Genomic DNA, 14,672 nt, shown 5'->3' on the forward strand with positions numbered 1-14,672 from the left:
AAGATAATTGAATTAAAAATTAATTGTTACCGATAAAATGTAACTAAATTAAGTTAAAAGTTAAGAGTGTAAAAATGTAACTAAATTAAGTTAAAGCTATTTCACTTTTTAACTTTTTAACTAGTTACTATCCAACCTTGATATTTTGCCACGACAAGGTTTCGCTACAAAACTTATTTCCGACACTCTTAACGATAATTCATGCGCGAGACTCTCCCCCGAAATTCACGAATCGTCGCAGCGAACGCGTAACACTCTGTTGAGCATTTCTGACGGTTCGTGTCACGAGATCTTCACTTGCATCGATCAATTCAACGACGTTTATCATTACAAGACGAGTGAAATTGACTTTCGTTACTTCCCAGTAAATATGCATGTCTAAAAGATGTCGAAAATATATCTAAAAGATAACAAAATGTTGCATAAGATATCTTTTAGATATCTTTTCGACATCTTTTAGACATGCATGTTTACTGGGTTTTGACGATAATACGCGCGCAAAACTCAGATCAAACTAATAAAAATCGTAATACATACAGAATAACTTCCCGACTCATATCGCCGCGTAATGACCTGTCCATGTCCAATCAATATATTTTAACAACTGCGACTTGTGAGATATCGATACGATCGACGCGCATGCGTCATATTGAGCGTGAATAACGTAAAGTTCTTTCAAGTAATATATAATTGATTTAATATTAATAATATTGAATATGCAAAAGAGAAAAAACAATATGTATAATCAATACTATATAAACAATGTCCTAAAAAACCTATTTTCTTAACCAAGTTAATAAATATCTGAATGGTTTAGCAAAAAATATAATATTAATTGTATTATTTATTATACAAAGATAGTGCAATAATATGACAATTAAATATAAAATCAATCTTTCAACTGTTAGCAGCCACGCAAATTCTTGCATTTTTTATAACATTTTGTCAATATTAAAGCTTGAAAATGTATACAAAATCTTAATGGTCTCATAGATGGAGTGGATACAATCTTGAGATAATTATATAATTAAGAATTTTAATTTTACGCTGAATATAAATAAATCAATTATATAAAAATAATATTATTTGTATAAAAAACATAATCAATTATACACACACACATTAAAAGTAAATATTACAATTACCATATTACAATTTTTATAAGAAATATTAAAAGTCTCTATTGATATATAGTGTATAATTATAGCATTATAAACAGTTGATTATATAATTATAACACTATTATCATAATATTTATAATGTTATTATAATTAAATTATAAAATTATCATAACTATATCTTAATACATTATTTATATTGTTATTATATAATTATGATTAATACTAGTTTTATATAATATATTTAATATATTATAATTTTAGATTTTGATAAAGATAATAATAACAATACCACAGTATTGTGTATTATTTTTCTCTGTAAAAAAATATAATGACAATCATACATATGTCTCAAAAATATATTTTAACAATGATTAAGGAACAATCAAATACATATTGCGGTATAATATTTATTTTTATATTTATATTATAATATTTATTTTTCAATTGTTAATATAAGTCTTGTAGATAAGTTTGTACGTGTGTATGTAGTAAAATAAAATGAGGAATGAGTGATAAAATTTGACTTTGTAGTAACGTTTTTAAGAGAACAAATTTTGCATAGCATGGTGTAAAAAATATTAATGTATGATAAAATTTTATTTCGTATGTAATAGTTTTTACTAAAAGATATAAAAATTCATGCTAATAATAGAAATAATAATACACTAGTAAAACTAATATAAAACTAGTAAAACTAATAAAACTAGTAAAACTAATAACTCACTTTAATTATATTTCTTTAATTTTTCCAGTATATTCTATTTATTAGTTCAATATTTCCATTAATTATTTAATGACTTAAAAAATATCTTCTTATTCTACTCGTAGCTTCACTTTCTCTGTTCGGATATTTGTCCGAATTATTATTATTAAATCCTTTCTTTGAATTTGGAACTCCTTTAATATTCACATTAAAGTCCACATGATTGCTCCGAAGAAAACTTTTCATTATATATAAAATTTTGTTTTTTAAACTCGGTTGTAACTTTGGCATCTCCGTCGAAGCACTGTATACTATTTGTGAATATTCGCACGCATAATCTCTTGTCAGTTTTATAAGGCGAGGTATCCAAATACAATACAGTGAAAAGAAATATAAAATATAGACGCATCTGTCCATCGCAAACTGATTATATGGCATGATGTACAGATAAAATATACAGCGTGAAAATTCAAGGAGAGCAATCCTATTGTCTCTATCAAATAACAAACCAATGCTGGTGAGAGCAAGTACATTATTCAGTACCATACATATTTGTAAAAATGACACACTGTTAAAATCCTGTAAACAAAGGACCAAAAGTCAATTATTTAATACAAAAGCGCACTAATTATAAAATGTTATCAATTATAAAATTGTTTAGACAATTGTTCAGAGATAATTGCCCTGGTAAAAAAAAGTTTATAGAGAACGATAGAATAAAATTCTATCGTTCTATCGTTTTCTATCGTTTTGAATATGGATTTTGATTCGTGAATTCACAAATGTGAATAGTATTCTATCGTATATAATAAAATACAATAGATAGTGATAGAATTTCTATCGTTAGTTTCCTATAGAATACAAAGTCGTATATAACCAGATAAAATACGATAAAATACGTTGAATTCATATCAGAACTTGCGAGCGAGAACGATACAGCTTAAAGAAAACGATTCAAATTGATAGCGTTATCAATTTAAATCGTTTTCTTTAAGCTGTGTCGTTCTTGCTCGCAAGTTCAGATATCCTATCGTATTTTATCTGGTTATACACGATTTTGTATTCTATAGGAAACTAACGATAGAAATTCTATCACTATTTATTGTATTTTATTGTATACGATAGAATACTATTCACATTTTGTAAATTCACGAACCAAAATCCATATTCAAAATGATAGAAAATGATTATTTTATTCTATCGTTCTCTATAAACTTTTTTTACCAAGGTGAACTTACAATGAATAGAACTCACCATAAGTTTTAGTTGACAATAACTGATGATAACCGTAGCAAAATGTAAAAAAATATATAGGAGTTGCCAGCCAGGTACGTAAGGGTTATACGCATGCCTTTTCGTTACCTATAAACCAATAGAACAATATCCTTTAATATTACAATCTAAATTATATTTGCCTTTTATTTGCATTTCGCGTCATCTACTTATCTAGGAAACAAGATGACGTTAAATGACGTCTTAATGACGTATTACTGACGTTTCTAACGTCAACAATACGTCATTAAGACGTCATTTGACGTCATCTTATTTGCTGGGTTAACAATGTTAACCCAGCAAATACTTATTCTCTGACTTATTCGCAATTGAATGAAATAAAGTGACAAGCGTATATTCGTGTACTCTTAGTCTCATCTTCATTATCTTACATATATTTTATAATGATCCAAGCCCAAACGTGGTGCACCTGGAAACCAGCTGGGTCCTTTCCAGAAAGTGCCGATTTTATTACACCAGGTATACATAGTTGCGCTCTTTTTGTATATTGCCCTTAAGTAGTGTAGCTGCGAAATCAAGAAGGAAAAATTATGATGGCAGTAGGATTTTAAAATCATCAAGTCCTTACATGTACATTTGTTTCATTTTGTTACTATTTTTATTTCTAAATCTCTGACTCTCGTCTCTCGCTCATCTTTTCTATTCTATATTCATCAGTAAACTATATTACTCGTAAAGAATAGAAAGTATTTTTTACCTGTAAATAAAGTGGGTTAAATGACTCAGAGTTGATCACCAGACCATAAACGATTTCTTCTTTCTCCTCTTGGAACGTGCCGAACAATCGATCCCATATGATTAACACACCACCGTAATTCTTGTCCAAACAATAAAGATTGCAACCTGCAAATATAATGCAAATATAAAGGAGCGTTTGTAATGTGTGCCGCGAGATGCGCGTCGCATTTTCGACATACCATGATGAACGCGATGATGCTTGGCTGTATTGAAAGCCCAATCCAACGGTTTACAATCACCAATAAGTGTTGTATGTAGACACAGCTGATATATCATATTGAACTGTTTATGACTAATGAAATGCGATGGTGGTATAAACAAGGTGAGAGGCAAGTAAAATATCTGCAAAATTTTAATTATATAGTTGTACTACCGATAAAAATCATTTGAATTGCCAATATTAAATGCACAATTTTACTAAAATCCTCAACAGCCGTTATATAATTTCATTAAACATTTATTTTATTAAATTTAATACTTTCATAGCATTCCTTTTTTTGTAATCTTTCAAATTTTTATTTCCCTTAATTAAAAGAGAGATGTTTGGTTTTCACACATTTTACATTAATCTTATTTAAAAATCCTGAGTATTATAAGATATATAGAGGAAAATAGCAAAAAGCGACATAGGCCTCCTAAAGCGACACCTCTATATCTCATATATTAAATGTTGTATTGAAACTAATATAAACGTAATTCGTTTTATCAGTTAAATCATAAAAAATTCATACTTGGTATATTTCTTGTTTTTTTATATGCTAAATTTATATGCAAATATCGAGTTTTAGAAATTCGTAAGTTTTATTTATATGATTTTTATCGACAAATTACATAGACTAAATAGCGATAATTATCATTTTGTTCAATATTAATTTCTTCTACATGCATTTGGCTTTTGTAAAAATATTTTATGAATATTTTTACCTTCATCACTTTTTTACTGTATAACTTGAAAATTTTTAAGAGAATGTGTCTTAAAATGACATACCTACAATATGCGATAGGTGCGATATTCTGTGACTAACATAATTTGATTAATAACCTGCCATTGTGACGTGACATTTGTTTATTTTAAAGTTGAATTTTATTTAGTTTAAAAATATAACATGTAAATATGTGAGAAAATGAAAAAGATGAAAAAAATATGTATTTATTTAATTATATTTCTCTTTTATAACATTATATTTTGAATAAATGAATATTATTCAACCATTAAACGCATTAATGAACTATTTATTATCAAATATTATCATATATGCGACATGTTATATAAATTCCAATATGTATGTCGCTTTTGGTACCTATTTTCTTTGAACTCCATTTTCGTGCGTTTTACGAAAACATTTTTTTGTTTTAAATCTAGAAATAGTTTCAGTAAAAATGTGATATTATTTGATAGGAGGTACTTTCAACTACGTATATTTATATTTACATTTATATTTTGAGCTTTATATTAAGACATAACGTCCAAAAACAAAGTGATATGTCGCTTTTGGTGTCTTTACTCTAAATATAAAATTCTGAATAATTGCCTTTTTGTAGTTTAAAGATCTTTGTTGACGTTTCCATTAATTTTTCTTTCTCAATTAATATTTATAAGTGATACAGAGCAATACAACGACGACGATACTCACAAAGTTGCACCAGCTTTGCAAAATGGACTGCCGCAAGCCGACCGCGAGACTGAATTCCTCGCTGCTGTGATGCACTTGATGAAAGATCCATAAGAAAGTAACTTCTGCAAATAAGTAATTAGTTTAGCCTTTAGTTAGTAAAAGGTAAGTGAAAGGCGCGACCACTCGTATTGCAAGTATAAACAGAAATTTAACCGTGGTTTAAGCGATGAGCCCAATAGTAACAAAATTCCACGCTAAGGGCGGCGATAATCCACGTCGATGGTGCATTCCATACTAAATCCAACAAATGATATTTGTTGTATAACTGGATGTATATATAATATTCAGCCCCACGTGAGAAAAATCTGGAAAAGCCAAAAACGAGCTTCTATCAATTAACTCATACCAATATATAATAATATAACATAAAATATAATATATTAAAACCGGAAAATTAAAAAAGGGCAAATCTTTACATATCGATTTATATCATATTTAATTACTCATTGTTTTATCTCCACCTATCTTTTTCTTAATGGTTATTTATGCTTACCGAGCGGTTTCATCAAACAACCAGTGAGATAGAGACGTTATTTGTTCGTTCCAACGAACTTTCTTCTCGTGTTTCGCGCATAATATTATCTGCTCTACGATCAATAACAGAAAGAACGGCAGCCATATCTGAAAACATCATTATCTTTTATACAGAATGTATAGAAGGTCAAGCTCACTCGCGCTTCGCATCAACTATTCGCGCCACGCATAAAGGAGGTCTGGACAAAAATAGCACGCATACGACTCGTTAACGAATCGTGCAACTAGACGTATTCGTGATAATCAATCGCATGCCAGTGAACACGATCAATGAATCTGTGTTTATTTTAAAAGAAAAAAGAGAAGATATTAAAGAAGTGATTAAAAAATTAGATGATCAAATAATGAAATTCACGATTGCGCTTGAAGAATTTTGGAATCGCCCAATACTTGCGAATTCTCAGATCTCTGATAATTGAAAATTGAAGAAACTAACGTTGAGCTATTCTTTCCAATTACTTATTATTTATCTAATAATTTATTTCATGGATAATTTTTTCGACAATGAGAAAGAATAAAGTTGCAGTAGTTAAAAACAAAGCACACAATTCAAACCCAGATAGCACAGAGAATTCTAAAAGAATTCAGTCGTATGTCACAATTCATTTTTAGATACAAAAAGAATTCTTTTCACTAAACTGAACTCTGAAGAATTCTTTTTACATTTGAAAATAAATTCAGAATTGGTGACATATGATTGAATTCTTTTTGAATTCTCTGTGCTATCTGGGAAAATATAACAAAAGAACTGATAATAATATATATGCAACAGCATCGTAATAATTTATTGGCAGTGCGACATTAATAAGTGCGTATATCAATATCCCACGTAGTCTTGCGCGTTATAAACCGCTATAAATTCTGTATTGTACCAAATATATATAAATGTCCAAAATAAATAAATTGCACTGTCAGTAAATTCAATTCGAAACAACCTTCCGACGGAATTGAAATTAGCTGTTATCTTTATTGTATTTAGAGAGAATATAAATATAGCGTTTTTCAAGCTAATAAGAAAGATGAAAAAACGAAAGATGTTCAGAAATTAGAAAAATAATCATGAGATTGCGCGACGTGCAAAATTACAGTTTCATTAAAGCAATTAATAGAAAATAGACTCGATCTACACAAGTACGGGTGAAAGGAGGAAACTTCACGAAGAGGCAGGCGTGGAAATTGTTGACGATTTCACGAGTAGCCTTTTCGAATTATCAACGAATTATCGTTATTCGAATTATCAGACATGACTTCATATGAAAGATTAGCTGCTTCGATAGGAAAGTATAAGAAAAAACTTTCACGTGAGCATGCAAACTGTTTGTACTTCTCTCAATGTTACCTCCTGCCAATGATCCGGCACTTGTTCTGGGTGCTCGTAAGTCGTTTCGTTAAAATTCACAAGATAAAAAAGTTTCCTTGCGCCTTTCCAAAATGTGTCAGCACCTGTCACGTTCATCTTGTGTACTCGTCGACCACGCTTAAACTATCCAAAAACTACAAAAAACGAGAAAACATCCAAAGAAACGCCGAGACAAAATCGCAGTCGTCTCACGGACGTATCTTCTTAAGCAAGTTAAAACGTTCGGGACAAATTTACGCACCGGTTTAATCGTATATAGCGTGTACGTGTCGTTTAATACGAGTTTAAGCTAAACAAACAGCATGACGACGAGTTAGAGACTAGATCTATAGAGAAAATAAATATTACTCATCAGTAACGTAAACACGAGCCAAATATCCCGCGAATTCGCACGACATGTAATTCTATCTCGTCAAAAGTGGCTGTTTCTCAATGACTTATTAAGATGTATCGGATTAATTGTTTCGTTTATTGATAATCGCGTTGAGTAACTTCCACTTTTTACTACTTTTTACTACTTCCACTTTTTACTTTTTACACGCAAAGAAAAGCAATAAATATCGTCTCGAGATTCGATATGAATTTTAGAAATATATGTGGCGCAAATGAGAAACACGGTAACGCGTTGATCCACAAGCACGTCGAATTCTCGTTTTTCTGACATAACACACCGACTAGTCAACATAGTAATTTAAATTATCAAAATTTTAACTGTGATTATATTGGTGATAACAATTGATGATAATAAAGTACAACAGTTCACGCGATAAATAATATTGATAAGAAGATATTATAAAATGTCAAGTTACAAAACAGGCTCCCTAATCTTAAAGTGTTTGCGTATACCCATCGTTATGCAGGTATAATCATATTATAAAAGCTGCGCAATGACACTTATTCGCAACCATTTCAAGAAGCCTCGCGGTGCTCGCGACATGAGCGAATCGCCACGCGTAGTTGATCCTATTCGGATTAATTGTCACGACGCACGGCACACTTTTCGCACAGAGTAACATTGAGATGCAACGACGGACGAGAAGACTGCAGTCACATACGTTGGAGTAGTCGTACAGTCAACGCATTCCCCCTCCATTTAGTGCTCTAAGATAGCAGATAACAGACTTTTCGTAGCGTAGATTGCTTCTTTTATTTCTTTTTATGTGCGCGCTTACAAATCACGTGCGAGACCCGTCGATTTGTTTCGTAATCGTCAGTCGTGAATTAAAAATGCGAGGAACGTCATATTCGCTGCGATGAAAAATTTTCCTGTTCGATAGATCAGCACGAAGAAAAAAAGCTCATGAAATAATTTATTTGAGGGAGCAATTTCGTAATATCAATCTCAGATATGATGTTTGATAGTTTGTAATAATAATTAGGAATAAGCAGGAGAACGCGAAGAAACAAAAATATACGTGTAGTAATTATGAAGTCAATTGTTAGTAAATTAGAAATCTATGAATTTTTAAAACCAATTTCTATTAGTTTTCTGACTTAGTTGTCTTTATATAAATCATTGTTATACACACGTAAATATTACATTAATAAAATATCAAATAGCTTTCGCTCGAATTTATCTTATATTTTTCTATGCAACTTTACAAAAGACCGATACAAATCATTTAAAATGATAGATATATTAATTAAAATCGGAGAAAAATAAGAAGACAATTGGTATGATTTTGTAAATTGTACTTCGTACAATGAACAAAATAAAGTTTAGAATACTTTAATTATTTTCTATATATTACTCTATTCAACTTATGTTATATTATTTTTCATTATATACTACCTGATGCTAAAGATCCTTCCAATCTGTCGTTGAGTCACCTATGACGATAAAAATATAGCATAACCTGCTATTGATTTCTATTCCTTGAAAAATAAAGATGTCGTAATCATAGACTTAGTATATATAGACTGCGTGTTCTCAATGTTTCCTATAGCTTGAACGCGTCACAGAATAAAAAGAGATAGTATGCTTTGGATTACCATTCTATCTTGTTCTAACGACGCATAGTGGGGATAAGAAGAAGAATGTGGGAAAGGAATGAAGAGGAATTGAAAAGTATGGAGGAGAAAAAATAATATAGCGTATCAGAATAATTATCGATATATTGTGATAATAAAGTGTTTCATATGTATATAAAGTATTTTATATGTATGTAATAAAGAAGCTTCGAGGAAAACATACTATATAGGAGAACCAATATAAACCCCCATTCTAAACTAAGGATGGGAAAAAGAATCGATGTCTAGAAAACATCGATGTTCGCTCATTGAGAATGCTATTACATGTAGAGAATCGTGCACCTATTCGGCTGTCGGATAGAGAATTTCTAGAGACCCTAACATTTTCTCTACATGTAATACTGGGTGCTTTCCAATTGCTTAACACATTTTGACACACACGTACATAAAATCAGTTTATTCGTCACATATTATCTAAAATATCTTGTAAGATAATATGCAACCAATAAATTAGTTTTGTGTAACACAGTGTACGCAATTGGAAAGCACCCACTATCATCAATGAGCGAACATCGATGTTTTCTAAACATTGATTTTTTTTGCTCATCCCTATTCTAAACATAAGGAGAGGCTGGAGTGTCCCTACCACGTGTTATTAGAAAAATAATGGTAATCCAAAGCATGTTATTTCTTTTTATTTTGTAACGCCCGCTCAGGGCAGCGATCATGTAACTTTGAGCGGAACTTTTCACTTTCCACTTTTCGCTCTATCGATTTCACGTGAACTTTTTCATTGTTCAATCAAGTAACTCTATGCGTAAAAAGCACAAATCACTAAACATAGATCCTATATATTTTCAATATCGACCAAATTAGCTGTATCCATCGGCTGTAGAACATATAACTTTAAAAACATCGACTGTAGAACATATAACCTTAAAAACATCGCTATAAACTTATGGCTCCTGCACACAGGACGCGGTAATGCTTGAGCGCGCGGCGGAATTTCGCACAACAGCCAATCAATATGCTGCTTTCCGTAATAACCTTCTAGCTCTTACGGAAAAACAACATACTGATTGGCTGTCGCGCGGACTTCCGCCGCGCGGCAAGCATTAACGCGTCCTGTGTGCAGGAGCCATTAGGACTGTTATGTTTCCTGTATCTTATCACAGCAGTAGCATAATATATTCTTTATTCATCATGTCACTAAATTTTCACTTTTCCGCCAGCACATTTTATGGCTAACAAGTTTACATGAAAAGTTTCATATTTCTACGCTTCGCCGAGTTTAGTGATCACGAGTTCAAGTGAAATTTTTCACTTTTCACGTTTCCGTCCTAGGGGAAAAGTTACATGATCACTGCCCAGCCCAATATACAGTGTTACGTCCACAATAGATAACTATATAGGGAAATTTGAAAGTAGTGAAATCAGTGACTTACGTGGACGGTCAACAGAGTGATGGCTCCGCTTTTGGGTCACTCTGCTTTTCACCGAGTTTACCCTGGGTCTCGGGAGCCTGGCGAAACGATTGATGAATCTGGCGGAAAATCAGCGGTGCTTGTTCTCCTGGCTCGGCCTCGGAAGTTCCGATACCACGCGGTTTGATGCGGCCCGCGATTCAGAATTTGATTTCGCAATGTTTGAAATATGAAGGGTAGGCAAAAGTAATTGCAACACAGTCGGATTTTACGACTAAGTATAATATGCTGAATAAGTACACGAAGCTACCAGAGACTAACTATGAGAAGAAAATAATTATATATATTGCCTTCTCTACAAATGCGCGCGCTTTTATATGTCGCTTTGTCGCTGAGAATCGTTCTCCGATTGGTCCATGGAGTTATGGCGAGGGAAGAGATTCATTCCTTTGCATAATGTCACCGCATCGGTGTCCTGAGTGGTGTTTGGGATTCAGTTTTCATGCTCCTGTTTATGTTGGCTTATCGCACTGAGCGATAGCGGTTTCTTTGAGTCGATCCGTTGATTTCGAGACTCTCCAGCAGCACGCAGCATTCGGTATTTTAATTATAATGTTTTAACGCTCGCGAATATGCATATGCGCACGTACTTACATCTAGTAACATAGGGATAAAATATCTAGTGATGTCTGAAATCAGACAAGTCGGCCTCCCGGTCTATAATAATATATTATTAATGTTCTAAAATAGATCCGGACGTTACAACAGTCTACGCGTGTTTCTGATAATACCTCTCCGAGTCACTTTCCTAGAGCAGAAATAAGTTACCGACATTACCATCTACTACTATTATGTGATTCATGACGGGAGCGGTGCACTTGGACACGGTGCATTTGGACACAGCCAATCACAGCACCGTATGATTAGAGACATTTGTAGGGTCCCTTGGAACAGCGACTTGTGATTGGACTGTGTCCAATTGCCCCGTGTCCAACTGATATACACCCATTCATGACAACCTAAAGCTACCTAAGCTATCTCACGACTGCAAGCAGTGGGTTGGATAGAACAATGCCGTGAAAAATACACGAGATAATTTTGTAAAATTGTATTATTGATTATAAAATCATCTGGTGTTGTTTTCTAATAAAATTTTATTTATTCTTAATTAAAGTTATATAACCATTAAAATATATATTATATTTTTCAAATATTATCCTAAAGTAAAAAATTACACTGTTTTAACCTACCCACACAGAACAAAACTTCCATTAGACGTCCATAGATCATCCATAGCTCCATTAGCATCCATCTCCACGGTGGACGACAAGTGGATCTCTAATGGACGTCCATAATTCATCGATGATGGATATCCATATAACATCCATCGTGGACGTCCATTGTACATCTATTATGGATGTGCAATAGATTTTTACATTTAATTTTTTATTGAATTTTAGTACGACTTCTATTGCATTATAGCTTTCCAAGTAGAACATAAGAATCAAAATGATATCAATATGACGTCATTTGACCAAACAATGAATTTATGTCAATTATCAGCCAAAAAGAATATTAATAATTTTGATTATGTATTACTTGGGCTATTTTTAATAATATAAAAGATGATTGTAATTAAAATATATATTAAATAGTGTAAAAACTTTTTTATTTTTATTGCAACATTGACATAAAATTGATCCCTCACAATACTGATATCATTTTAACATCAATGTCATGAAATTGTCATGAAAATGTTCGCTTGACGTCAAAATAACATTACTTTTATATCATTTGATGTCATTTTGATTTTTATATGACTTTGTGTTCTACCTGCTCTACTGAAAAATCGAGCTGAGATCTCAATTGAAAACTCAATTACAGAGTAATTACTCTGTCAAAATATTGCATAAGAGAAGGAAAGAATATTCTTTCTCTTTTGCGAGCACGTTGTATGTTAAAGTTTGATTACTTATACAACATTGTATTAATATTAATCGCATTGTGATTGTTATTACGTTCTTTGAAACATTTATTGACAAATATGTCATTATATTATATTATATTTTTGAACGTTATAAGAGTATATTGTAAATGCAATCCACCAAGATATTGTTACAGCGCAATGATATCACTAGTTCCCGATTAAAGATGGGTGCCGTCTAACACGGGATCGAATCCACGTGAATCTCACAAATAAATGAAACGACACAAAATATGAAATGCCAGTTTTTTTGTTATTTAGACAAAATAATACTTCATTTTTCACTGAGTGAAATTATGTAATATTACTGAGATATTGTAATATTACTGTTATATCGTGTAATATTATTAGAACGTCCACTGGAAGTTCAATGGAGATCCAAGATGAGGACATTTTGATGTTGAGTGGAGGCTTTATGGATTTTCTATGGACGTCTATTAGAGGTTCTGAATCTTCATGATGGAAGTCTAATGGACATCCGATAGAAGTTTTGTTCTGTGTGGGTATTTGCAAATATTGCTTTTACATAATTCGTGCAAGTGCAGGTCCATAATAAATTATGCCATTAGGGTATATTGACGACAAAACAAGATAGATTTAAAATCTATTTTAATAATGTTAATATAGTTTATTGTAATCAAAACGTATAATGCAAGAACATTTATATAAACATAAAACAATAAATTATTATAGTACAGCAAAATTTCAAATTCTTTTACCTGTCAATGAATATGCTACGACAATATTTTCAAAAAAATGTGGGATCTTTATATGATGTTCCCGTGGAGGTTGAAAGTTATCCTTATCATCTTCATCAGATGGGTGATAAAAATATTTCCCACATTTCTAGTACATCCATTTTTAACTAAAAATGTTTAGTTGTAATGAGTATTAAAGTATAAAAGAAATAACTCAAATAATGTTAAAAAATAGTAACATTAAGAAACAAAAGATTGTAGAATTACATACAATTTAAAACAAACTGTGCAAACAAATCTATCTTGTTTTTGTCTATCTATTTATTTTGTCTATCTATCTATTTTGTCATCAATATATCCTAATAGCATAATTTATTGTGAACTTGCATATGCACGAGTCATGTAAAAACAATACTTGCAAATAGGTTAAAACAGTGTGAATTTTTACTTTAGAATAATATTTGAAAAATATAATATATATTTTAATGATTATATAACTTTAATTAAGAATAAATTAAATTTTATTAGAAAACAACACTAGATGATTTTATAATCAATAATACAATTTTACAAAATTATCTCGTGTATTTGTCACGGTATTGTTCTGCCTAACCCACTGTTTGCAGTCGTGAGATAGCGGGTGTTTATGATAATTCGAGTTGGAGTTAGTACGAGTTAGTTTTACTAGGGCTGAAAAATATGATAGTCACAAGCATCTAGTATTTTCATGATTTATGTCAACTCAATGCTGTCCGATAAATCGAATAGAGTTATGGCTCCTGCACACAAGACGGTAATGCTTGCTGCGCGGCGACAGCCAATCAATATGTTATTTTTCCGTAAGAGTTCTAGCTCGTGTTAACCTTCTAGGGTTATTACGTAAAGCAGCATATTGATTGGCTGTCGCGCGAACTTCCGCCGCGCGGCAAGCATTACCGCGTCCTGTGTACAGGAGCCATTAGGGTAGTATAGCGTATAGTATATGTATAAGAATTAACAGTATCAGATCACATAGTTTCGTAAAATATGTAACAATAATATTAAGAAACAATGATTTATTACATTTTAGAAAAATTAGAAGCATTAAATTAAATTATGAAAAGGTATTATGTATTTGTGAAATATTTAATAATAATAGGTTAATAATAGGTTAGAAGAATTGTTTTCTAC

The 14,672-nt window shown here is 31.6% G+C and overlaps 1 protein-coding gene across 5 annotated transcripts; it reads right to left on the reverse strand.

Annotated features, from left to right (window-relative positions):
* Window positions 1–1,834: 1,834 nt before the first annotated feature.
* Window positions 1,835–9,381, reverse strand: LOC116853540 (alkylglycerol monooxygenase-like). Of its 5 annotated transcripts, none has more exons than XM_032834868.1 (10): window positions 9,218–9,381; window positions 7,405–7,559; window positions 6,025–6,152; window positions 5,685–5,836; window positions 5,490–5,593; window positions 4,035–4,197; window positions 3,815–3,960; window positions 3,489–3,623; window positions 3,079–3,186; window positions 1,835–2,403 (listed from the first exon to the last, which is right to left on the reverse strand). In XM_032834868.1, the coding sequence occupies exons 2-10, from the start codon at window positions 7,519–7,521 to the stop codon at window positions 1,912–1,914; spliced, it is 1,545 nt and encodes a 514-aa protein (XP_032690759.1). In that variant the 5' UTR covers window positions 7,522–7,559; window positions 9,218–9,381; the 3' UTR covers window positions 1,835–1,911. The 5 variants fall into 5 exon arrangements, with proteins under 5 accessions (XP_032690759.1, XP_032690637.1, XP_032690584.1 ...); XM_032834746.1 differs by lacking the exon at window positions 9,218–9,381 and adding an exon at window positions 8,331–8,474; XM_032834693.1 differs by lacking the exon at window positions 9,218–9,381 and adding an exon at window positions 8,272–8,474.
* Window positions 9,382–14,672: the final 5,291 nt, after the last annotated feature.

The sequence above is a fragment of the Odontomachus brunneus genome, unplaced genomic scaffold, assembly GCF_010583005.1.
Source record: "Odontomachus brunneus isolate Ranch 3 - 2012 unplaced genomic scaffold, Obru_v1 Obru_scaffold_001, whole genome shotgun sequence".
NCBI classification, from domain to species: domain Eukaryota; kingdom Metazoa; phylum Arthropoda; class Insecta; order Hymenoptera; family Formicidae; genus Odontomachus; species Odontomachus brunneus.